This window comes from Phoxinus phoxinus (genome assembly GCF_949152265.1).
Source record: "Phoxinus phoxinus genome assembly, chromosome: 5".
In the NCBI taxonomy this organism is placed as follows: domain Eukaryota; kingdom Metazoa; phylum Chordata; class Actinopteri; order Cypriniformes; family Leuciscidae; genus Phoxinus; species Phoxinus phoxinus.
Window position 1 is genome coordinate 38,463,490 of NC_136880.1, and position 27,359 is coordinate 38,490,848.

Sequence of the window (27,359 nt, forward strand, 5' to 3'; positions counted from 1 at the left end):
AGAACACATAGCAATAGTAATAGTGTCTCTTGCCATAGTTGTCCACTGTAAATCGTCTGCTTACAGAAATAAATAAATTGTGGTGTCTTACCCACAATGCCTGGATCACTGGGATCTGAAGCACGTGTGTAGCGTGGTGTGTCCTCCTCCAGTAGCCGATTAGTCACTAGGCCGGCTGTGTGTTGCATGCTTGTATTAAGAGCAGATGGAACATCAGATTCAATCCCCTCCAACCTTCTTGCTATCCTCTCTTTCCTGCATGATTTATGTAGTGGTCGGGTTAACACAACATTCTGGAAAACCGAGAGGCTAAGACTGACAGTGCTTTCCATAAAGTAATGATGCAACTTAAGATAAGTTACTTAACAATTTTGTAATGGTATCATTCCTTAAAACAGACTATATGAGTTTTCAAAAGCATTCAGTCATTGTACATTTATGCATTTGGCAGATGCTTTTATGCAAAGCAACTTACATTGGATTCAAGGTATACATTTGATCAGTTCATGCATTCAATGGGAATTGAACCCATGACCTTTGCATTGCTAACACCATTCTCAACTGTTTGAGCTATAGATATACCATTTTAATTTGAACATGCATAGAAAACTTTTGGGAGACCAAATGTACCTGTTCATTTCTGGATGACTTCTGATCGTGGTTTCAAATTGCTTCCTAAGCTCTGAAACTAAAAAGGATTCAACTTTAAGAACTTCACTATTCGCTATTTCCATCCTTTACCTTATCTTAGTATTTCTCACCTTTGGGCAGCGCAGCAAGAATGTTTGCATCAATATCTGTAGTACTCCTAACCAGTGATGTCCTGTCATCCACACCAAAGCTGTAAGGCAAAATCAGAGTGCATAATTCAAAACAATCCTATTGCAATCAATATTGCTTTAGTAAATGTCACGTTCGTGTCATATACTGTAGATACAGATACAGTAGATTTGATGCGTTTAATTACATTTTTGATCTTTGTCACTTTGTTTTTAAAGGGGACTTGACCTACAGTGTTACCGCAACCCTAAAATCCAACTGGTTGATAGGCAAAAAAAAAGCGGATTTGAAACTTAGTGTCTACATAAATTCTACATAGGCAGGTCATGAGCATGTGGCCAAATCTACCAATGTGTTCCCGTGTGACATTTTAAGCTGAATTAGCATAGAGGATCTTGAACGTTTGCTTGAATCTGACCACAGGAATAGATTAGCTGCTGAGGTATTTATACATCTAGAGTTCCCCTTCACCATGGTACCAGTCCCTCCATCCCAAACAGAACACTCCAATTACTCCTGTTTACAGCACACCATTCGCTATGCACAACAATCTCATAAGCAGGACCGCAGAACACCAATTAGAGCTTGAACAGGTTTAGATTGCATTTGTGGAAACTTTTCAGACACACCCGATATGGAAACTATACATGAATAAATAACAGACTCGGCATTGAATTATTGAAAAATAATGCACAAAAATGTGTAATGGACCCTTGATGTGCATTACATTTTCAATAACTTTATAGTAAACAGGCCAGGTACATGTTTCTACTTAAACCATAGTATATACTTCCCCACACCACTAAGTATCTTGCTTAGAAACAACCTGTAGTTAACTAGTTTAAAAGTGATGTAAAAAGAATGTGGTGAAATGATATGCTACTGTAATGTGGTTAAGAAAACTGAAACTTCTTCACTCCTGTTCAATTATAGGAAATTAAATCAAGTCCCTTGTAACATACCAACCAATCAGAATCAAGCATTGTGACAGTGCTTAGTTTCATTTTAAATTTAAATGAACAAAATTCTTATATATTACCGATAGTATAAATAAACATACAAAAATCTGGCTCGATTTCTGGCTTCTGATTTCTGTTAAATATTATTTAAATGTGGGTAAGTTTCTTATTGAAACCATTATGTTCCTTTACATTTCATGTATTTCTGATGATAATAATTAGATAATAATACAGGACTATATTTTCCATTTTCATACCATGAAATTGGCCACTCTCATTCTATGCAACACAATAACTAAGATGTATGGCAGAACATACACTACGATCCTTGACAATGACATCCATATACAAGCTTCATTTAGACATTCTGAGTTGTGACTACAATGCATGTTCTATATTGTGTTTTCGTGAGAACTCCTTTAGAACTGATGTTTTGATTAATTCTGGACACATTAAAGGCATGTAAAAAGCATAGTCTTCTCTTTTAACAGCTTAACTAATGGAAACAACAAAAGATAACATGCACATACACCCACACACACACATTCTGGGTCTGTGATGATAACAGCAGACTATGCCTCTTCTTCTCCTATAGGCAAAAGTCTTATTTATTGAAGAATCAATAAAGGCTATTGTGCAGTATTGTGACCAATCGCAATGTGTGACCACAGTAACCAAAACATCGACCCTTTCCATTGACCTCAAGATATTTAACAACACACAATCGGTGTCCGGAGGTCCAGAGTGTAACAGCTTCATTTCAAACAATCACTTTTATAACAGAAGTATAGATATGCCGCTCAGAAACAGCAGCAGCAAAGATTTGATTTATTTGAACTCCAGAATAAAGATGTAAGAATGGGATATGTATATAGTTTAACAGCAGCACAAGAAATCCTGCAGCACTCTATACTGTAGCTCTGCTCCAAACCCCAGTTAGTTCCTATATCTGGCATTAGCACATGTTGCTAAGCTAATGAAGAGATGAGGTCTATTCTAAGCACAAAAACACATAGCACACACAAATACAGGGTGAAGCAGTCCATTTTATTTAGATTTATTAGATCAGTTTTTAGTAATGCAACGTTTATTAAAGGTTTCTAAAGAGAAATGTTTAAGTGTATTTTGACTTATAAGTACACACATGTACTTTTGCTTATACTTTGACTTGGTCCATTTTCATTTATGAATTTAGTAGGTTTGTCCACCATCTTAGGTTTAAGTTGTTGCAGTGCATGCTGGGATTGCCTTATAAACGCTGTGTAGGCAGGCAGCTCACTGGTTTGAGCTACTGTAAGGAGACACATTGGGCAGAAAATCTCTAATCTCTCTTATCAACCCATTAAGAGTAAAGTATTAAAGAACATAAAAGGATTAATTCAGGATTTAATTCAGCTACACACTTATGGGAACAGTTTAAAACTAAGATAAATGGTCTTTATAAAGGCAAGATTCATGTATTCTAACCTTATTGCTCTTTTCTTTAGTAGTGCCGGGCTGTAGAGCTTAGCAGAAGCTTCACTGACAAAGCCTGCAAAAAGAAACAAGACAATCTCTTAAAAGCATGTTTAGAAATATATCAAGTCAAGTCACCTTTATTTATATAGCGCTTTATACAATACAGATTGTTTCAAAGCAGCTTTACAGTGATATGTAAACAATGATTACAATATATAGGCTATGTCTGAGATTCTGGAAGTGTTAGCTGACTTTTACAAGACAATTCACAACATATATCCAAGAAACAACTCATATTATACTGACGTAAATAAAATTAAACGTGTGCACACACAAACTAAATTTACCAGCTGAACTTGAATAGTTTTGTGTACTTGTATGCACTTTAATGTGGCTTACAGTGAAGTTAAGCAACTCAAGTTTTCATTAGAATCGGGAAAGACACAAATTTATCTTGGACAGAAATTTGAATGGCATATTTATCCTAAATATCTCCACCTTCTGCCAACAACCACACCAATTTTAATAACATTCCATCGTAACTTCATGTTTTGGCCGTTTAAAGGGATACTGTAGTTCACCCAAAAATGTACCCTCAAGTTGTTCCAAACCTGCATGAGTTTCTTTCTTCTGTTGAACACAAAACTATATACATATTAAAGAATGTTGGTAATCAACCAGTTGACAGTAGCCATTGACTTCCATAGTGTGGAAAAAAATACCATCAACTGTCAGGTTACCAACATTCTTCAAAATATCTTCTGTGTTCAACAGAAGAAAAAACTCATACAGGTTTGGAACAACATGAGTAAATGATGACATTTTTCATTTAAGGGTGAACTATCCCTTTAAACCCATCGTAATTATTTTTTTTACCCCGCTGTACAGTCAACAGCTTGAGTTACTGTGTTTAACATTCTCCAGTGTCGACTGATAAATTTACCCCCTCCAAATGGAGCACCTGGGCTGGGGAGGGAGGGTTCGCTCCAAGTACAAGCTGAGAAGAACAAAGTAAAACGTGGGTGTGAAGACATCCTAATTAGCTTAAATGAAGTCTAGTGGACGAGTTTCCGTCCCAGGGTTGCCAGAGAATCACTTCAGGATGCTGACAGCCACAAATTAGCCAAGTGCGCTGAGAAGAACAAGACATTGTCTAAAAATACTAGATGGGGAGAGATCACGGTAAAAAAAATAGGCCCTGCTCAAAGGTTCACCCTCCTTCTTAAAACGCATGTAGTTCACAGCACAGAAAGACGGACGTCTTAGTAAACCACTGTTACACAAGGTTTGTGTGAAGCATTTTATGATCTAATGTGTGGACAGCACAACGGTAATTATCACGTCCTGCCATTAGCACATTTTAACAGTGTTGACACACAGTCTGGGGTCATTTTCTTCATGATCAACACATTACGCTCAGGTTTATAGAGTGTGACAGCTGCCGGCACTACAGAGATGCGACTCTGAATCTTTGGCAGCTGAAACACACAGATTTGTCTTAACAAAACATCCTAGACAGACTAAGACATGCAGGCTATTAACTGCTCCATTTCAACGAGACCTGATTTAAGTTTAGTGGATGACTGACAGGTTTTTTCCAATGGTGAGCTGACGAGCACGGTGTCAATAGTTTGTATGCTCAACAAAGCTGAATTTATTTGATAAAAAATACAGTAAAATAGATAAAAAACAATAATATTGTTATTTAGAATAACCTTCCTATTACAATATATTTTTAAATAATCTATTTTAAAGTAATTTATTTGCCATTATAGCCATTACTCCAGTCTTCAGTGTCACTTGATCCTTCAGAAATCATTCTAATATGCTGATTTGTTGCTCAAGAAACATTTCTTACTATTATTGTCAGTGTTGAAAACAGTTGAGCTGCCTAATATTTTTGTGGAAACTGTATAACATTTTGCAGGATTCAGTGATGAATAGAAAATTAAAAATAACAGCATTTATTTTATATAGAAATGATTAACGCAACATTGGTTAATTAATATAGTTAAATTTTACACAACATTTGAAATTCACTGAGAAAAAAAAAGGAAATGTTTGCTTATAGTTAAACGCCATGCCAGCTACCCCGGCTATATACATGGTGAGAAATAGAATAAAATAAGTTTTTACATTTAATCTTAGATAAAAGTTCTACAACTAGATCTGCTAAATAGAAAATATAGAAACTGTGCTCACAGAAGACTTCTTTTTATCACCTGAGGCCAATAACCTCAAAAAGGCCAAGAATTGTCTGAATAAATCAGCCTAGCGAATATACATCAGTCTATCCAGAATCATTTTTTTTTTAGAGGTTGGTTGTTTTACCTGCACATGGATAAAATTATATATAACGTCATAAGTGAGATTGTCAATGATCTTTTTCCCTTTGATGAGCAAGTATTAAAAAGACAAACTCTATCAATTGCACAGACGTGTTTAATATTGATTTTAAATAATGGTCGATGTCAATACTGTTCTCTGGAGAGCAGATTGACTAATGGCCATTACAATATTTATTATACAAAATAATGATGGCAAATTACAAGTATACTGTAGTAAGTTAGTGTTGCTGAATTTAATTGAATACTTATTTTACACAACATGTACTCAATTTCCACAAAAAAGGCATACTTTCCATTTGAAAATCTCCATTGACAGGGCTATCTGTATTTGTACACTGACTCCAGGCAGAATGACCACTTTGATTCATTTGGCAACAGTCATCAGCTGATGCAGACTATCTCCAAATGGTCAGTTCACAGCAACCTTTAGCACAACACAAGTATTCAGACTTCATCTGATCAATTAATCAATCTTCATGCTCAACAGAAAAAGAGTAAAGTGTAAAGTCTGTTTTGTACAACTATTAAAATGAATTATGTTTTCCAGAATCACACAATGCCAAATTAATTAAAACAAACCCATCCATTCTTACATCAGACAACTGTGCAATCCTTTCTGTAACAGTAACTATTCAATCATTGACCCGGTAACGGTTTTCACTCAAATCCCTATAAATCAGCCTCACTGCTTGGTAACAGTAACCGGGCACAGACAGTTCCACACTTACCTTGACTACACTGTGTGACATGGTTGAGATAGTTCGTAATCCACTGGTTTTGAAACATGTTGGAATGAAAGGGAAAGAAGAATAACAGAGGAAAGAGAGGAAAAGGACAGACAGACCTAATCACAGGCTCAGACAGACGAAGAAAGAGCAAGAGAGAGAGAGGGACCGCCACGGATGGACTCAACGTGATGGAAATGCACACAGGCAAAACTGCAGGACGAGAGAGAGAGAGAGAGAGAGAGAGAGAGAGAGAGAGAGAGAGAGAGAGAGAGAGGGGGGGGGGGGGGGGGGGTGATAGGCAGCTCACAGGCAGTAATCTGATTACAGGCAGAAATTAGCCTGGATGATAAAAGTGGATTGTGGGAGCACGGTAGATTCCTGGACTTATGACATGATCGCTGCTACATTTACACACACTCACACATGCGTCAGCAATCCAGGAGTCACAAATACTCGGTGATGCAAAGACGAAAGTCTTTAATTAGTCTGACCTGTTTTTAACATCTTTTAGTCAGAATAACATGGCAAATGAATGCGCAGCTTTATTAAAATCAAGCTGTATTATTAAGAAAAAACTATATTCTTATAATGCACACACTAAAGACGGCTAAACAAGAGAAAAGCTATCTTCCATGTAAGCTTTTATGCTATTTCCTGCGACAGGACATTTTGGATAATCTAGATTTTACTTCTGTAGTCAATTTTTTTTTCCTTAAAACTCATCTTTGATCACCAAAATGACATACTAAAAAAAAAAATCCTGTGAAAAATTATTCATGCCTTAAAATTGCTTGAATGTTACTCATACCCTTGCTTCATTTAGTATACGCGGCTCTATGAAAATGCAAATTAGCCCCGCCTCCACTCACTCAGAATACCTGATCCACTCGGTCAACTTTACTGTATGACACATAACGGTAATTAATATGATTGATTAGCCTTTGGCTTTACTACCAAACAGTGTGTTGCTAACGTTACAAACCATGTTCCCGTTTGCCATCTCAGAGTCAGACAGCTGCCTTCTAAAAATCAGCATCCTTAGAAACACTTTGAACAACGTCAAAGGCATATAGTTCACATCATAATATACATTATATAATTCACCCGCTATATTGCTAAACGTACCTGATTTTTCATATCAACAGAAAAATATACCGTGAATGAATTTGCACGTTTTGTCTAGGCCCACACAGGTATATGCCAACAACACAACCTAATAAAACACTACAACTGTGGTGTGAAAGTATCATAAGTTGTCATAGTGTGCACTAGAGGGAGCACCAAGAGCCAAAGGTCCTGTGAGGTTTACTAAACCAGTGTTTCTCAACTCCAGTCCTGGGGATCCTTGTACCTACCAGAATGTTTTATATTTCTCACTAATCACTAAAACATTCTGACCAGTGGGTCCCGACTGGATTTGAAAAACACTGCAGTAAACAACGTGTAAAACTCAGTCATGGCATGAGAAGGGGCAGAAGAACGGTTATGTTTATAACTAGCTGCCTGAAACACAGCTGCTTTTACTGGCACATTTAAAAGTATTTATATTGTACGCCACAGACATTACAATGGACATTATATGTAAAACAAGACAGCACACAATGTGTATTAATGCTTATTTAGAGTGATTTCATTCATGAGATGCATGGTAATCATGCAATTCAGAATGCTATCCGATTACACTACAAACAGGTACAACTTAATACAACAAAATAAAAAAAATATGGGTTTTTCATGATTAACCCAAGTATAAAGATGTATAATAAAATGTTTAGCTCTAAAATATCATAACCATAGTAATAGCTGTAAAAAACAAAAATTGACTGCTGCATTTTGAAGAAAACCCAGTCCATACTAACCAGAGCGTCATAATACTGGCACATGCACATGCAAACATGTCCATCTCTTGTCATCTTACTGGACTACTCAAGCACTGCTGCCCTTAATAAGGCAATGTGTGATGTGATTGGCTGAGAGACCTCAAGGAGGTGTGGCTAACTTATGTTTATCCGGCTCTGCTGTGCATGTGCTCTTCACCACACTCATCTATCATATTCCTTTCACTCCTGGAAGTCATACCTCTACTTTTCCTTCTCCCCTGGCCAATTCTAGGATACAAATAAACAAAACTGTACAATAAACACAATGTATACAAGATTTTTCTGTAGTTGTTATGATCAAGAAGTTGATGTTAAGAAGGAGATATCTAATTTACCTACACTGACTGCAGAATTAGAGAGTACATTTGAGACCTAAAAACTCAAACACAAATAACTAGACGCGATGCTTTCAGTGAGCCAAGGAGTTATGACTGAGTCTATTCTGGTCATTTAGAGGTTAGTAGCTGGTTACGCAGGACTATGAGTGTGGGTTGTGTAATAGGTCAATAATAACACAGTATATCTGGACAAAACGTTTAATGTGAGATGATGAAACAGTAAAAGTAATATTATAATGTAATATGCATATCTGATATTAGTATAATAGTAGGATAAAAGTCTCATTCCTTTTCTGCATAGATAACCAGATTTTTAACAATAATGCACAAGTCAGTCACCATACACTCTCAATCAAACTAGTAATGTGTTTCACTACCATTCAAAAGTATGGGGTCAGTGTATTTTTAGAAATAAATACTTTTATTCAGCAAGGGTGCATTAAATCAATCAAAAGCAACAGTAAAGAGATGTATAATGCTACCAAAGATTTATATATTTCAAATAAATGCTGTTATTTTGTTTCTATTCAAAGAATCCAAAAAAATAATAATAAAAAAATACAAGTTTCCATATAAATATTATGCAGCACAACTGTTTTCAATATTGATCATAAGAAATGTGTCCTGAGCAGCAAATCAGCATATTAGATGATTTCTGAAGGATCATGTGACTGAAGACTGGAGTAATGATGCTGAAATTCAGCGTTGCATCACAGAAATTGCATTTAAAATATATTACATTAAACAGTGATTTTGAACTGTAATATTTCACACCATTACTGCTTTTCTGTATTTCAATCACCGACTCAAGAGATTCAATATCAAACAATAATTATAACAACAGATTCATATTGAACTGCATTTTAGACATTATTGTGTTATTTACAATACATCTGATTTTCATGAAATACTTTGCTGAATGTATATTGGTGAAATTTTGGGGGAAAAATTAAAGACTGAACTGTGAGTGTTGGATGCTGTTGTAGTCTAAGGCATCGAAATAAAAGCAGGATTCAAAACTGAGACTGATTTCACATATTCATCACTAAAGGAATTGCTAGTACCATTGCCAAGCAATAATCGTATTGGTTTACATGAGACAAAGTTGAACGATGGGCCACATCAAAGCATTGTGGGAAGAACAGACATCACACAAAAACAACAAAGTTCAGTCTAAACGCTCTGACCTAAGCTAGAGATTACTAAACGCTCCATGCTCAAACATAGATGCCCACTGCTGTTATTCACTTGACATGTATTGACATGAGCCCTTGTAATCGCTGTAAAGCTGTGTGCTGTGCAGGTATGCAATAGAAACAAGTACACATCAAGTATACAGACACCTGCAGGGTGTGACTACACGTGTCTAATATTATCATAAAGCAATAGAAAAAGTATCCCTGTATGGGAATATGGGAGACATCAGTAGAAACGGTCAAATCACTTCTGGAATCTTATAAAAACTCCCTTTCATACATTCAACCTGCAGTCCCAGCTCAGCTCGGAGGAGGAGTTCGGTCAGACTACATTCTGTAGTCGTTCTGGTCTCCATCTTCTGCCTTTATTAGGACACGGAGAGCTTACTGGCAGGAGGAGGTTTGTTTAAATTACTGCTGAACTACAGACTGCACTGAGAACAACCATTCACATACTTTACAGACAGGAGTCAGGTGTGGATCTCCAACTGCCTCAGACACTAGAGGCTGGATTTCCAGACAAAGATGAAGCTCTGGATTGAAAGTGATTTTCTATTGAGGTCCTGAGCCTGGACCATCTAAATATGTCTCATTGTTCTGTCCCGTATCTAAACATCTATCCTCAAAAGGACTGGGTTTCTCATCCTCCTTGAACAGTCGTTGCACAGTTTTTGTAATAGAATACTCACAGTATGTATTTTGTATTCAGAATATATATATGCACAGAATATCTGGAGGACCTACAATGCCAAAATGTGATATATAGAACCAGCGAACAATGCATGATGCAATACTGTATCCCACAATGCAACGTGCTTTCAGTGTTGCAAATAAATCAGCTGAAATACATCAAATAAATAATAAAACAAATAAATCTTGACTGATTTGGTGGAGTGCCAAAAGACCTTTTAACACAAAACTAGAAAGAAAAGGAAAATAATCATGTTTCAAAGCATATGCCACTTGCTGAATACAATAACTGTAAAGTAAAAAAAAAAATGTTTTATTATAATTAATTAAAAAGTCTTGTCTCAAAATATTATAACTGAATTATTCACTGAATTAATCATACAATATGTTAACTGTTGTATAGTGTAATTGATACTTATATATATATATATATATATAAAATATATATTCAAAATCTCAATTCAAATGATTTCAAATTATTAATTCAAATGAATTAAAATTCAAAATATTTAAAAGATTATAAATGGACACCATTAACTAAATCATAGGTAGGGTAGGTAATGATTTTCATTTGTTAAACTGGTTGAAACTCTCTTCACATCCTGATAGCAAGCAATAATTAAAGTGGTCTATTAAAACATGTACATATCTTCTGTGGAAGACTCTGGACCAAAAAAATCTTCGTCCAATCATTGCATTTTTTCGAATGCAACGATAGGATGACCTCCGTGCACCTGCTCACGCAGACATCACACGTCATCAGTGCGTTTCATGAGGTTATGCAGAGTTATAGACAGGCGTCAGTCACCGAGGACCGTAAACAAACAGCAACCGCATTTTACAGCTCCTGCTGAACCAAAACAACGAGCCTATGCTGTTCACGCCATGTTGTAACTGTAATTACGAGATGGCAACCCGTGATGTTCTCATCCTCAGACTCAGATTTATGCGTTTCTATGTCAACTCCGAAATGAATCTGCAGCAGGAAAGAGCTCTGTAAGTTGTGCTTTGAGACATGAGGTAATATAACTGTCTCTTATCTCGTGAGCTTTGCAGACTCTGCCCTGGCTGTACACGTTCATGTGTTTTGGAGGAGGTGTGGCTTTGTAGACTATCTGAAGGGAGGGTGGGATCTAATCCTTTCAAAGCTATAGCTTTCTATTGCTAGCCTCTCTGAAATTGCCTACCCTACCTTTAATCATACAATATATTAAATGTAGCAAAGGGTAAGAAAAACTCTTATTAAAAAGATTATAAGTGGATGCCATTCACTGAAGTAATCATACAATACATTAAATAGTAGGGCTGCGCAATATATCGAATTTATCGAAATATCGCAAATGTATATATCGCAATATCCATATCGCAACAGCTTGCAATAAATGGGGCCATGAACAAAATACTTTTTTTTTTTTGCTTTAATAAGTATCAGGATATATTTAATTCATACAGTGAAAACTAAGCAATGTTTTATTTTTATATTTTATGATTCAGTATCTTTTATTAAATAAACCTAATGTAGGATAACCTGAAACCCTGTGGTTTACACTGATGTTAAAATAACACTTCTTATGCGACAGTAAAACACTGATGTTCACTTTCAGAAGTTATAAGGATGTTTTCTTGTCATAAAAAGAATGTGAAACACATGTAGGATATATCATTTTAAATATATTTTAAAGATAATTTAAGTTTATTTTACACACTTTAAGCATTATCGTATCGCATATCGAATATCGCATTATTTAAGGAGTTATCGCATATCGCATTTTTCTTCAATATCGCACAGCCCTATTAAATAGTATAGTTTTTTTTAAATCAGATATAAATCTAAAAATTAAATAAAAGCCAAATAGTCTTATTTAAAAGATTACAAATGGACACCATTCACTGAATTAATAATATAATATATTAAGTGTAAGAAATAAAATAATTTGAACATAAAAAAGGCTAAATACAAAGGAGTCTTATTTAAAAGATTATAATGGGATGCCATTCACTGAATTAATTATACAATATTAACTGTAAAAGAGTAAAACAAAAATAAGTCTCTGAATTAAAAATGCAAATAGTCATATTTCAAAGATTAAAATATTACATGTATAAATGCATGTATAACTTTGAAGGGAAAACTATAGCAGTATACTGTGTAGTATGTAGTATGCAGTACACTAGTTTTCCATTTCAAACACAGCACACATCATTCTCTCTGAGGTTTACAAATGTCGAGGACTCACATTCTCTGCTCTTATAAGGTTGTGAAGAGTCTGAATCAGTCTCAGGCCTCATCACCCCATGAAATTTATTCAAGAGTTGTTCTTGGCTCAGTTTTGGGAAATAACTGATCTAGCATCAACAGCCGCTCTAAACAGGAAGTAACGATAAAGATCTACACAAGGAATTAATTCTAAACATTAGATCATTTGCGCCGTTACTCAAAGCCTATGCTCCTTCATTCCTCTTCTGCATAACAAACTCCTCCATTCTTCAATCACTCTTGTAATCCAAAAACAACTACAGACAAGAACTCATAAACATTCAAAGCATTGTCTAACGAATAGCAGGAAAGTGCCATCTGACGTCTGTAATGATCAATGGAGTCAATCCGAACCGAAAGGGCAGGATTTGGCTGGTTAGCATGGCCAGTTTTCCCCTGCTGGCAGATGCCATAACTACACCATCTTTCTCCATTGACTGCCATTCAAAAGTGAGAGTTTAATTTTGACATTTACTGCCAGGATATTATTATCCTACTGCCCTATAACATCTCTAACCTCATCCGCCATACTCAAACAAATTCAACTTCTATTTGGAGAGATGTCAGATGTTTCGGAAAGATGTTTCTCAACCCGTAGCAGGGAAAGAGCCACAGCTGAACCTCAAAGGACAAATACAGACTGCGGTGAGCTGCACACAATACCAGTGGGAGTGGGAGATTTATGGATGAATTCTATTCAGACTCTGTAGCAGTTAAATCAAATGGTGACACATTGCAGAGCTAATGTGATAAGGAAGGAACATGAGCGCACACACACACACACACACACACACGCAAAGCATGCGGCTTTGCAAACCAAAACAAATAGTTACAGAGTGCAGAACAGAATTTAAAATAAAATCTTTATGACCATATAACAGGAATTAAGATTTTTTTTGTCACAACTTTTGCACACTATCACTATAGAACATTATTGTTAAAGTTGTCATGAAACTGAAGTTGCGATAGTCTTTTCTTTCCTATTGGGATGTACATACTATTGAAGCAGCTTCTTAAACGAGTAAAATTGTAGGACGGGACTTGATTTTGTCCATAGGGAATTGATTGGACAGTTGTGGTTTCCTATTGGTCGATCTTATGTGAGTGGCAGGTTGTCTCGCCCTCACGAGTTGTTGCTGCAAGAGGGAGGGGATGATATTTTGGTAAAAGATTACTATGGCATGAATTTAAAATACGGTAATGATGTGCATGGATAAATCATATAACACTGCAGTATTCCATAAAAAAATTTGATTTGTCATTTTTGATTTCATGGTTATACAGTCTGGTCTGGTTAAAGTCTTGTTCATTCTCCAGCATTAGTTTTGCATGCATCAGAAGGACAGCAATCACTGTACTAAAGAAAACACCTTAAATGAACAGCAAATCTTTTCTGAAGTGGAATAAAAGTAATATCTGCAAAAAATATCCAGCCTTAAAGGTTTTACATTTCACTTCTAATTGAGCATTATCTTGACATATAAAATCCAGAAAAGCCACACAACATTTATGGCACCAGATCTTCATCCGCAGATCTTCATAAACTATGTGGATTGATAGATAAAAATAGTCGCAATGCATATGACAAAACCTGATGACAAGAACATGCTTAAGTATATTCTGTAGTAATATATATATATATATATATATATATATATATATATATATATATATATATATATATATATATATATATATATATATATATATATATGTATATATATATATATATATATATATATATATATATATATATATATATATATATAAATAAAATATAACAATTCTATACACATTCTATATACATGGTTCAAAAGTTTGAGGTCAGTATGATTTTTTTTAAAGAAATGAATACTTGTATTCAGAAAGGTGGAAATAAAGACTTTTACAGTGTTACAAGAAATATAAAGGTCACCGGCCACAAGCTATTTTCAATGTCAATAATAATAAGAAATGTTTCTTGAGCAGCAAATAAGCATATTAGAATGATTCAGTTGAAAATTCAGCTTTAACATGACAGAAAAGTCTTTTTTAATTGTAATAATATTGCACAATATTACTGTTTTTACTATGTTTTTGCTTAAATAAATGCAGCCTTGAGCATAAGAGACTTTCAAAAACATTTTTAAAAAATCTAACCAACCCCAAACTATATTAAAAAGTATTGTGCAACCCTATAATTAAATAATGAATTAATCTAGCAATGAAATATATATTATCCTAAACATCATCTATCATCCATCCTCAATTTATTTATTTTTTATCTCTGCTTTAAAAAAATATAGATAGACAATAACAACAACTCTGAGACAAAGTACAAAGAAAAAGAAAACAGAGGGGTTAAGGTTGACACTAAGTGTTGATATCTGACTGTTTGTTTTGACAGAAAGGGCAGGTGCAACTAATTCAACAGCTGCAATACCACAGTCTGGCTCCAGGCCTCATAGACATACACACGCACACACACAACCACACACACGCACACACACAACCACACACACACACACAAACACACGCACACGCACACACGGTGCCATGTACATGAACTGCTTAGTTCCCTTTCCAGCCTCATAACCACAGTGACTGTGCAGACCACCAATTGCATACAATTACCCAACTGCTACACATTTATGCCCGGTACACATTGTATGATCATTTTCTGACAGGGTCACTTCAGAGCTCAACTAGTTTGCTAGTTTCCCAGAATTACAAACCATATTCAGAAACGCCTTGACCAAGACCACATAATGTCTCTCCTTGACAAAGCACAAGCAGAACAAATTTGTGCAAATCATTTGTAAAACCGCTCTTACATAAATTGTTGTGACAGTTTTGCAGTTGTTTTGGACAAAAGCACCTGCTAAATGAATAAACGCACATAAGATTGTTTTTACGAGCAATTTACACAGAAATCTGCTCATGTTTCATAAATGAAGCCCAGTGATCCTAATGTTACCAAATAAACTCCCACACCTGTGCATTAACTGTAACAATAATCTCCAAAAGTTAGATCCATAAAAATGACTTCTCTCTCTTCACTCTAAGTTGAATAATTCATGAGTAACCTTTGGACAAATCATTTATATGGTTAATGCATTGGCATTACACCAAGTATTTTGAGAACTGGATACATTTGCTTGAGTATAAAATAAATGTTATATTACAGAAAATCTATATTTTTACCATGCAGAACTCATTTGAAATGCCAAAACATGGGACAAAAATATGCACATTTTGATAGATTAAGGGACTAAGACATTTGACCCCACTCTCCCCATTTCTTAGCTCCAAGTAATGTTTTACTATATCAGTTTAAAAATTTACACAGATTTCCCCCTCCTCTTAAAGCTGCAGCAAGCAATTTTTGAGAAACACTGTTGATATTTTAAATCAATCCAAGCAAACACACCCCCAATATAATGCTTTGCGAAATATAAAGTGAAGATGACAAATGAATTAAAAGGAAGAACAAAAAATTAACATCTAGTACACAAGAGTATAAGCAATTGTTGGTTGTTAGTCGCTAGCAGCTCCAGACAAACAATGGCACTCGAAACTGTCCTGTTACTATGCTAACATTACTACAACAACAGCATATCTTGGTTCTGTGAAACAGCAAAACCAATGTTACTCGCATATGGAGCAGAAAAAACGAAACCTCTGCATCTGTTTTCAGGCCTTCACGCTTCGGTGTCTCCAGCACTGGAAAGCTTTTTCGCAGGTCTGAAAGCGCTTTCCGGATCATCACATTTCCAGTGATATTCCTCTGAGCTTTTCTCTTTTGTAATGTCACTCAGCCATCTCTCTTTCTATAGTCTTTCTTTAAATCTCCCTCTTGCTCACTCTCTCCCTCCTGCCATATCATGAGTGGACACGCCCCCTACTGCTGATTGGCTACAAGTGTCTTGTTCTCAGAAATCTCTTACTGCACGTTTAATATAGGAAGCAAGATACAAGTTTGAATGCTAATATAACAAAGATTTATAGATGGAACAATCCCTTAAATGCTAAAAACATTTAAAATACATTAAGGCTTAAAAGTTTGGGTATTTTTTTTAAAATACTTTTATTTAGTAATGAGGCATTAAATGGATCAAAAGTCAAGTCACCTTCATTTATATAGCGCTTTTTACAATACAGATTTTTTTTAAAGCAGCTTAACAGTGATAATAGGAAATTATTGCAACAAAATTTGTTTTGGCTGTAGCTCTAGAAGAAAGTCACTGTCCAGCTTAAGTAGGTTTTTGATTGATTAATTTACAGTACATAATAAAAATCAGTAGTTATTAACTTAGGGCGCTTACACGACACCGTCGTGTTTTCAACTGAAAACAGAAAATGTTTAATGCGTTCTGGCTGTTCATTTACACGATAACAGCGTTTTTGTGGCCTGAGAATGCAAACTTTGAAGTAGTGTTCAAAGTGCACGTTTTTGAAAACGGGTTTTGAAATCGATACCATTATCATCTCTGTGTAAACTTCAAAAACGTGAATCTGTGATGCACATGCGTATTCCATGTTTAGTTTATAGGCACAGTTACAGTACAGTCAAGATATTTAGAATGTGCAAATTATTATATTTTTTTTTTTCAAATACATGCTGTTCTTTTGAGCTTTCTGTTCATCAATGAAACCTGAAATATCTGTATCAGGGTTTTCACAGATTTAATAAAGCAGCACAACTGTTTTAAACATTGATAGAAGAAATGTTTGAGCACTAAATCGGCATATTAGAATGATTTCTGAAGGATCATGTGACACAGAAGACTGGAGTAATGATGCTGAAAATTCAGCTCCATCAGAGGAATAAATTACATTTATAATATTTTTTAAAAAGAAAACGGTTACTACTGTTTTTACTGCATTTTTATCAAATAAATTCAGCCTTGGTGAAAATAAAAAAAAAACTTACCTAATCCAACATTTTTTTTTGACATTTGATTAAACCACATTGCCCAACACTGTATGGCTATAGACCTGAGCATGATCTTTTTCTTAAGGTAGGAGGTCATCTTCAGGGCAGGGTACAGTTTCAGTCACTGAGGTCATGGAGTTCTAGCCGGTCTCATATAATAAGGTCTGCTGGATCAATCTTTATTCTTCTCAGGCAGTAGCATGTGATATGAATCACAGATCATGATGCATGTATCTGAGCCCAAAATAATGCAGAACCTTCAGTCCAAATAATCTGAGAAAGAGGGAATCTATGCAGTGCACTTTATATAACTCCAAATTCACATACAAGCAGAAATAAACAGTACTTAACGCCTGACCTCAAGGACAACATAATGAAAATACTTTTAAAAAGCAAGTGCTTGTTAGTGAACAGGTGATTTTCTTGATGCGGTTGCACGCTCCTGCAGACATCGCAAACATAAACACACATGGGATGCCAGGCTAAGACATACCGGCATATGTTGGCACAGTCCTCAGACACACTCCGGTTACAACCCTGCAGTTAACAGCTGATTCTAGATGAGCTTCAGACGACTTGAGGGCACAGCGAGTCCTAACCTTCACGTTTATGAGCAAAACAACAGTGCAAAGATCTCAATGTATCAGGTCAAGAAAATATCTATTCAACGTCCCAACCCTTCAGTTTTACAAATGAACATCAATGCAAATTGAAAATCAAATAACAAACCTGACTACAATTGTTCTGAAGGAAATGTTCTTAAGAAAATCTGAATGTTTCCGGTCCATTTAAAACTTGCTGCCACAATTCTCAAGTGATCTTGGTGGTTGCTAGGGTGTTCTAGGTGGTTGCCAAGACATTACTAGGTGGTTACTTAGTAAAAAGCCACCCCAGAATCTCTAGTTCCTAGATATAGATCGGCTCTCTCTAAAACCTGAACAAACAGGAAAAATGTCATGTTCTGAGAGAAATTCCACAAATATAACCAAGCAAAGTTAACCAAGTGTGTTTTATGGCTTATAAGTGAAACAAACAAAAATAAAAACAGAAATAATAAAACTAAATTAAATACACAAATAAGTAAACGGACGAACGGACAGACAAGATGGAACATGGAGGAAAGGACGAACATTTTTTAATTCATTATTTCAACTGCTCCATCAAATATTTTCTTTATTCCACTAACTACCAAAGCACACGCTCAGGATTGTGGGATATCATAGACAACAAGGCTTAAATCAATTCTGCCTTCCAAAGCCAACCAGATGAAGGCACATCTTACTAGACAAGATTCAGGTGTGCATAGATGCATCTCTATCTCTGTATACTCTGGTTTTACACATAGCCAATAGAAGTTTCTGCATGCTTTAGTAAGAATCCCAATTCCACTGTCACCAGTTCCAAAGCAAGGTCAGAACACACTTGTTCTTACAACAAACACCAAATCAGAACGTTACTTTGCAAAGAAACTATGCAGCACCATCAGCAGCAGAACATTCAACAGTTTTAGAAGATTCTGTCAAAATATACCTTGAGCTGTAACTGACGGACGCAGACGAGAATCACTGACACATGCTTCCCAACCTGTCCATTGTCCAGCAGGGAGCGGATCAGAGTGGGTTGGAGGAGTCACAGGGGGATTACGCTATCATGAGGCTTAATAAAGCCGGCTCAGCCTGAGGGCTTACGGCTGCCGCCACACAGAGACAGACGGAGAAACAAAAAGGAGGAAGATGGAAATGGTACTTACTTGTTTCTGCCTGGAAAAGCTTCCCAAGTTCATTTGCAGAGTCCAAACGCAACTATGGCAAATGCAACAGTCCCTAAAGAGTGATTTGTATAAAGTGACCGTCAGTTTGTGAATGATGAGAGGTGAAGAGATAGCAGACGCCCATCATACTCCACCCTAAAAACGAAGGGATGCTGATCCATGTGAATGAAGGATGTAAAAGAATAACGGTGTTGACGATAGACAGGAAGAAGGGAAAAGGGGGAGGGAAGGGGGGGAAGGATATTTGGAAGGGGGGAAAGAAAAGGAAAAAATAGGATACGGCAGCCAATTAAAGAAAACAAAAAAGAACACAGGTAAAGAAATTAGAAAATTTGCGTCCTAATCCAAAGAATATTCCAAAGAATCATTGTGGAGAAGTGGTCACTGAAAATCCGCAGGTGGCAATTCTCTGAATATCCTGTTCAGTTAACAACTCCAGAGTGACAGTCTATTGAGAGTCATGCTAGTGCACATGCTCACACACTCGATCAGAGGTAACCTCAACCAGTGGACTCCATGTATGGCCTGAGAACTGAGTCCTACAGGGGAATCTGCCATAAATAGACTGTGGGGGTTGAGAGACCCAGGGATTGAATCAGCTGTTAGATCAACAACCTCACCAGACTACCAGAGATAGACACACACATGGATCAGACGGAACGCGTAAGAGAGGGGATGGATGAACTGAAATATCAATACTTCCGATATGATCACATAAAATATTGATCATTTGAACATCAAAGTGTTTTGTTAAACTATATTCAATTATTTAGCAATAAAATCAATGTGCATCATCAGTTGCAAGGAGCTAACAACAGTGAGTGTAGAATTGATCAAAATGGAATTGTGCAAGATTTGTTGCAAGTGTATTATGATAAAAAGTGGTTAAAATTAAAAAAATATTTAATACATTTTACAAAATTAAAATCAAGGTGCATCATGTTTCAAAGAGCAAATAGTGTAGCATTTATTAAAACAGAATTGTGAATTTTTTTTAGATCATTTCAATTAAAGTGGTTAATGAATTCAGCATTAAAATCAATGTGCATCAAAAGTTGCAAAGAGCAAACTGTGGTATTTATTAAAATGGAATTGTGCAAGATTTGTTGTAAGGTTATTTCAAAGAAAAATGGTAAAAAACTAGCTATAATAAAATTGATTATAGATAATGAATTATTTTGCATTGAAATTAGTGTGCGGCTTAAATTTCAAGTGTACATTTATTAAAATGCAATTGTGCAATATTTCTTGCAAGTTTATTTCAATATTTTTTGAGAAATTATACATATGTATGCTAATTAGCAATTTAGAAATTATGCATTATGTATTTTGTCATATGTATTATGACAAAAATAATGGGTTTCAATTATAATGTTTATAAAAACCTTTTTTTATCATCAGAAAAATAAAAATAAAACCTGAATAACTATATTGCATCAAATGGAAAAAAGTGGACAAGGGACCCTAGCTGTATTCACCCAGTTATATTAATGTTGTGTCTTTGGCCTTGAGTGTGGCAGTGAATGCTGACTCATTGCCAGAGCAGATCAGGCTGCAGGGCACAGAGCCCCGCTGGGTGATCTGAACCTCAGCTCTGAACAACTTTTATGACCAATGTGGATTTCTGACCGGCACATGGTCACTTTCATACACACTCGACCTGTTCAAGCTCATGACAAACTTACGAAACACCCTTGAATGTTTTCTCACCAAAAACGGCAATGGACGGCATCTGTTTGAGAACTTTATCATTGCACAACTTTATCCAAATTAAGACTCATGCTACGGTGAACTTTCTTTCCAGGGAACTCATAATTATAAACTCAGAGGTATGTCTATCCCAAAAGAAAACACCGGCATCCTTTTACTTTATAACCTAGACACACCTTATTCTGACATATGGGTGAATTTCACAAAACCTGTCATTTTTTGAGACCAATGATGATTTAAATAAAAGTATTATAGCATTTTAAAGAGTAAAGAAAATAATTACTGAGAATATAATTGTACAAAATAGCATATTGATTTTCTGCAGAAATGTATGTTTTATTCAAATTCACCCATTCAGGAAAACATTCGACCACTTAAAAAGTTGCATGGCAACAGATAGATGGGGTACAAGTGACTATATCTAGAAAGTCCTATGAAAAAAAAAAAGAAAGCCCCTTCCAAACACAATGTACACTAAGGAAGAGAGTCATCTGCTGGACAAATTATGCTATGACAATAATTAAATGCAATGATAATTACTTTCCTAATTCATTGAGGTGAAGACTTTAAAGGTAAAAAATTAAAGAAATAGAAATACTGTTTCTTTGTTTGAATTGTGCAATCAGTTGTGCAATGTTAATTTCCTCATTAAATAACCCTATTTTTCTAGTTATGGATTAAAATAATCACATGACAAATACACTTCTAGGCATTCGTATGCAAGCGCCAAATTTTGATTTGCAACCCAAAATCGGTGTCTTTGGTGATTGGCAGTGAAGCTGCTCCTTGTGTTTAAAACAGTAATGCACCAAACTGTAGCACCCAGGGCTGTGTTTCACAAAAGCATTGTAAGCCTAACGTAGAACCATTGCCATCAACGATATCTATGATCAACTTAGCTCGCAATGCTTTTGAGCAATGCAGCCCAGTACCAAGAGCACCAGGGTCGCGGAGTGTGAACTGAGGACACTTGTCAATGGCCGGCTTCAAATCACAGGGTCAAGGTGTTATTTTTCATGAGCTTTATCCATGTCCACACATGCAGCATGGGACCAGGCAGAGGAAAGCTGATTACTGCCTCTATGGACTTCAATGCTAATGTAAACACACTAGAGACAGACCACATACTGCACTCATTCAAGCGGTTTAACTTCAGCTGCTGGAACAGAAAGCACCCAAATGCATGTGCAGTATTAAGTTGTATTTGTTCGGCCTGGTCATGTGCACCCAAACACACATACACACACATACTGTACTCTATGTCCACAAGCAATATGGCTGTTTTTCTAATGCGCTTATAAGATTAAAAAATAAAGCATTTATAAGCAGGAGTATAAGGACGTTTTTGTTTGAATTTAAACAACAGCACATAGGCTACTTAAATATCATTAGTGTAAATATATAACCTTAATGAACTTTATACAAGCAAATAAAGATTTATGTACTATAGTAGCCTACAAATGTTTTTTGTTCCAACGGTCCAAATGCATCATCAAAGCATAAACATTTCTAAAATATTTTTTGAAATTTTAATTTCAACACCTTTGTCTATTATTAAATTGAGATGGCCAATGTGAAATCATGAAAAGTCATATCAGCATCAGTAATTTCCTCGTCTGAAGTGCTGAAAGTCATCTCTGGCTGGCTGGAAGTTATCATTTGCAAGTCCAGAAACTGTCAATGCTACTTTTTGACAACACAGTCACCATCATACACTCACAAAGCCTAGAGAAGTCCACAAACTAATTCAAAAATGAAAAAAAAAATATCAACAATAATATCAACACTATAAATCATATGTCTTGGAGTTTATATCTCACATAAAGAGAATAGGATACGCTACCGTGCCTAACTTTTTTTTTTTTTTTTTACGTTTTTTAAACAATAATAAACACCTCATAAATATTACATAAACTTTCAATTTACACTCAAGTACCAAATAAAAGCGATATTTTTATTCTTACCTTTAAAATTCTTACCTCTACTTTACACTTTATCGCGTGTTTTTGGGGATTCTTTTTTTCCGTTTGTTTCATTCACACCGTCTGAACGAACGTACTTCAGTCCCGCGGGATCTTAGCGTTTGGAGGCATAAATGCCGATAAACACGAGCTCGAGATTTCCTGTGAAATCAACCAATGACAGAACAACATCATTGCAATTGGTAGAAGCCGGGGGCTAGTTGTCACACGGGGAAAGTATAGCCAGCAAAGGACCAATTGCGTCTTTTTCAAAGGTAGGCTACCAAATCAGAATGTCATTTTAACATTAAATTGTGATATGTTGTAGGATATATGATTTTATTGGCTAAATTATTGGCTGTATTTTATAAATTGCAGGTTCTGTTTGCCAAATGAATGGTTTGGCAGGCTAGCCTATTTTTGTTACCTTTTCCATTTTTGTTGTTTTGGGTTTTATAATTTGTAGGCTACTGTTTAAATTAGCCTGGAAATCGAATAAATAGTCTAATATACATTTAAATACAGATATAGCCTACTATGGGATGTCATCATAATCAGCGCCATAAACCAACCGTGAGAAATATTCAGTGATGTAAAACGTGTAATAGCCTAACTTTTCTCTCTCTCTTTTTTCTTTTTCTTTTTTTTTTTAGAAAACTTTTGTTTCTTCGTTCATTCATGCAAATGAATGCATTACTTTCTCTAAAAGGTCCTAATGACCATTGCCATTATCATGGTATTTAAATAGGCCTACCAGTCAAATTGTGTCTAAATTATGTGTAAACTGACTTGACATAATGGCTAAGTATTTTTATTAATATAATCACAATACAGTATATTTAGTGACAGGGAGAGTCAAGAGTTTGCGTGTGTCTGTGTATTGTATCTGTTGGTGATTTTAGCACTTTTCTCTAGCCAGACTCCCACATTGAGCTGCCAGTTGGACCCAAATGTTGGCAAAATGTATTATCAATGGATCACAACGTTGGCTCAACATTTCATGAATGTATCGGGCCAGTAGAGCACTTTACGAATGAAACAAAATCCTCTCAGCTTGCACAGTCTAGACTTGGAGGATGTCCATCTAATTTTTTTTCCTCTTTTCAGTTCACATGGACAAAAACACATTAATAGGCTATATTTATTGCACTTTTTAAATCATTCACATACTTTAACCTCAAACTTTTAATAATCTTCTACACTGTATTGCTGACTTCTATTTGTGAAGAACTATTATATTCCCATTGCTTAAAAAAATTCTATAAAACAATAAAGCCATTAGTTTTTTTCTTTTTTTAAATGTTTCTCACTCAACACTTATTGGTCAGTTACTTTTCTAAGGGTTTTTAAACATCAGTACACCATTCCTCTTTTCAAAATGTGCACATTAAAGGGTAGAGAAGAAAAAAACATATTCAGTATATTTTTTTAATGTAAAATGTCATATTTAAATAAGATTTCAACCCATGAAATTATCCCAAATAACAAACAGAAATGTGGTATACTTAAGAATAGCATTATTAGAAATTAAATTACATTATTTAAAACAGTTATAAATTCAAATTGAATACATGCTTTTGGCCTGGTTCAACATATGCAAATTATGAACTTCAAAATATGAACTTTAATAAAGAGGGTTAACTCCAAACATAGTTATGCAGATCATATTCAGATATATAATCACAGCAATTAAATTGTAGAAAATGTTTATTAAATTGGATTTTTTTTTTTTATCCTTATGTCACATATTTACATTTCAAATGCCTAAAACATTTACAAACATGGAACCAAACAATTATGTATGCAAACCATGATATCCAGAAATGTCCAATGATTTAAAAAAATGTAACCCATGACACTCTTGGCATGAAAATGCAACAGCTTGTGTTTTCAAAACAGACAGTGTTATCATTACGACTCCCGTTACAATTAAAAAATAAAAACAGTACGATTCAGTGGCTTTTTCACATTGAACTCACTCTGAATGCTACAATGGCAAAAATGCTACATAGTTCATGGAAACAGTTTGAAATCATATAACAGTTATGGCCTTTTTCAGTGAAGTAGGGAACAGATCCTGTCAGTGTGCTACACATCTTACTTTCAATCCAAACGTTAGCTTATCGTACTTGCAAAGAAAGAAAGAAATATTTGGCTGTGATCTAAAGACTGTTTACTTATTGATTAATTTATCATTTCTATATAGAAAAACGTTGGTGCGAGCTCATGATGATAACAGTACATGATTCTGAATGGAAGACGTACAAATGCTCAAATAAAATAAGGCCACATTTAGCTTTGAACGGAATCAAGATCAAACAAAGTCACTTTTAATGTTGCAATTTCCTCGCTGTATGCACTTTGCTGTAACAAGTTTCTAGGCAGCTGTGAATGGATGCACTAAATTTATTGATGTTTATATAAACTGAATGAACATTACAACTATACAAAGCGTCAAATATCAGCCGTGGGCCTTTTTCACTTTACTGCAGCCTTTACTACAAACTCAAAAAGCAAAATCCTGTAATTCATGTCCAATGTTCACAACAGCCCCTAAAATTCAAGAAGCCAAAATGGGACATGCTGCAGGTCTCATTCTCTCTCTTAAATTTGCCCATCGATTTGTTTCTTTTCTTTAAGCACTAGAAAATTATATAATTTTCTTATCATTCTATACAGCAACATAATACTGCCAACTTGATCCAAGAGCGAAGAAATTAATTATTATGGTTAAATACAAAATATCTTTTAAAATATTTAAAATATACTTTTATTTTATACATTATGCAGACTGGTTAACAATTTCAATGATAACAAAAATAAGTATTCAGTGAAATGCATTTTTTTTTTAAATCACATGGATGGCACTATGACAGGGAAAAGCAAGCGAATACACACACACATGCACGCTCGCACACTCTTTCACACAACTTTAAACGCTTTTCTGTGAGTGACATTTGGATAGATGACACTTTAACACAAGTACATCCCGCTTCCCAGATTTTCTACAGCCAATGAGCTTTTGTGTTGGACAATATTGCTCAAGCTTTCATGCATTATGATGTCAGAAAGTATCACATCTCTCCATTCCATAGCATATTGTATCTTAGAAGTTTCATTTTTCCTATATTGTTCCATACATATCACACATTACCATAGAGTATCTTTCACCTAAACTAATCCAAATCATTACATATCTATAGAGCTGTCCTCTACTTTGCAACCATCTACGTTTAACAATTAAAATTATCTGTACACATTTAGCTTGTTCATCGAAACACTCGTGAGCATTTATTGCTTCCCGAAGTTACCTGGGGGTTTAGGGCATAGACACGCCACATTACAGTTGCTAACGTGTCTTTGTGTTTGCTTTTTGACCCTGTTTTTTAAAGTCTACATCGCCTGAAAATAGTTCCCTAATTTAAAGTCGCACCTGCGTGAAACCTGGGTCACACAACATCATTCAAGGTATTTGATATATCAGACAAACATTCAAAACATGATGCACATTTCGACACTTGAGATATCAAACATTTTGGTGGTGTTTCAAAGTAACTCCTTAGGCTTATCGTTACTGGTGTGTGTTTCAAAAAGGCCACTCGATAGCTAAAAATTCTCTTTGAATCCAATCACGATAAAAATATGTTAACAAGGTGCTTTTAAAGTTGATACATCAAATACTGAAACGCTCATCCAACCCAGGTCTCTGTTTGACCTGCAATACATTACTGGTTTTAATTGTTACTGTACAAAGCTCTCCACACTCAGGGACATACGTTACAGTGTGCTGAAAAGTTCTGGTAATAGGGCACTATGGGTTCGAACCAAGAGCGATACGGTTTCTTTGATCGATTCGTCGGAAAATGAAAACAGTTCAGAGCCATTGAGCGTCTTCTACCACCTTGTGTGGAACTCCTGATTTGGAGCAGAACAGCTCAGGTGACACATAAACATGAACAATAAAAAAAATGAATGAAAAAATAGAACAGTCCTCGTAAAACTGCCATACTGGTTTTGGTAAAGTAAAAAACAAAACAATTTATACCAAAATTTAAAAAGCGTTTACAAAACATTCATGTCTGCTCAAACAGAACCACATTGGACAGAGGGGTGACCACACCCCTTGAAAGCACTCCACAAACAGACCACGTGTTCCAACAAACAACAAGAGAGGTCCAGGATGTCAACAGAGGAAAGGCTGGCGGGACGAAGACTCACTGGGGAGGATGGGAAGAGGCTGCCCCCCGTGGACTGGTTTCATGATGGACTGATGAATTTGTGAGGTTTTAAATGGGACGAGGAACATCATGCACGGTGCTGCTTGAACATGGGAAGAGTTATTAAACCGTGTTCCAACCAGATGGGATG

General features: G+C 35.5%; 2 protein-coding genes across 11 annotated transcripts in view; one reads left to right on the forward strand and one right to left on the reverse strand.

Moving 5' to 3' along the window:
* Nucleotides 1-19,788, reverse strand: part of svilb (supervillin b) — a 59,226-nt gene extending 39,438 nt beyond the window's left edge. For 5 of the 10 annotated variants that reach the window (XM_079612128.1, XM_079612127.1, XM_079612122.1 and 2 more), the window contains exons 1-5: nt 6,274-6,464; nt 3,207-3,270; nt 762-841; nt 631-688; nt 92-255 (exon numbers count right to left, since the gene is read on the reverse strand). In XM_079612128.1, coding sequence (XP_079468254.1) covers nt 92-255; nt 631-688; nt 762-841; nt 3,207-3,270; nt 6,274-6,331 — 424 coding nt within the window. In that variant the 5' untranslated portion in view covers nt 6,332-6,464. Of the gene's footprint in view, nt 1-91; nt 256-630; nt 689-761; nt 842-3,206; nt 3,271-6,273; nt 6,472-19,299 lie in introns of those variants that run through there. The other 5 variants (XM_079612131.1, XM_079612129.1, XM_079612123.1 and 2 more) reach the window with 5 other exon arrangements.
* LOC306998107 (uncharacterized protein) overlaps nt 1-27,359 on the forward strand; it is a 514,861-nt gene that overhangs the window by 119,530 nt on the left and 367,972 nt on the right. The window lies entirely within an intron of this gene.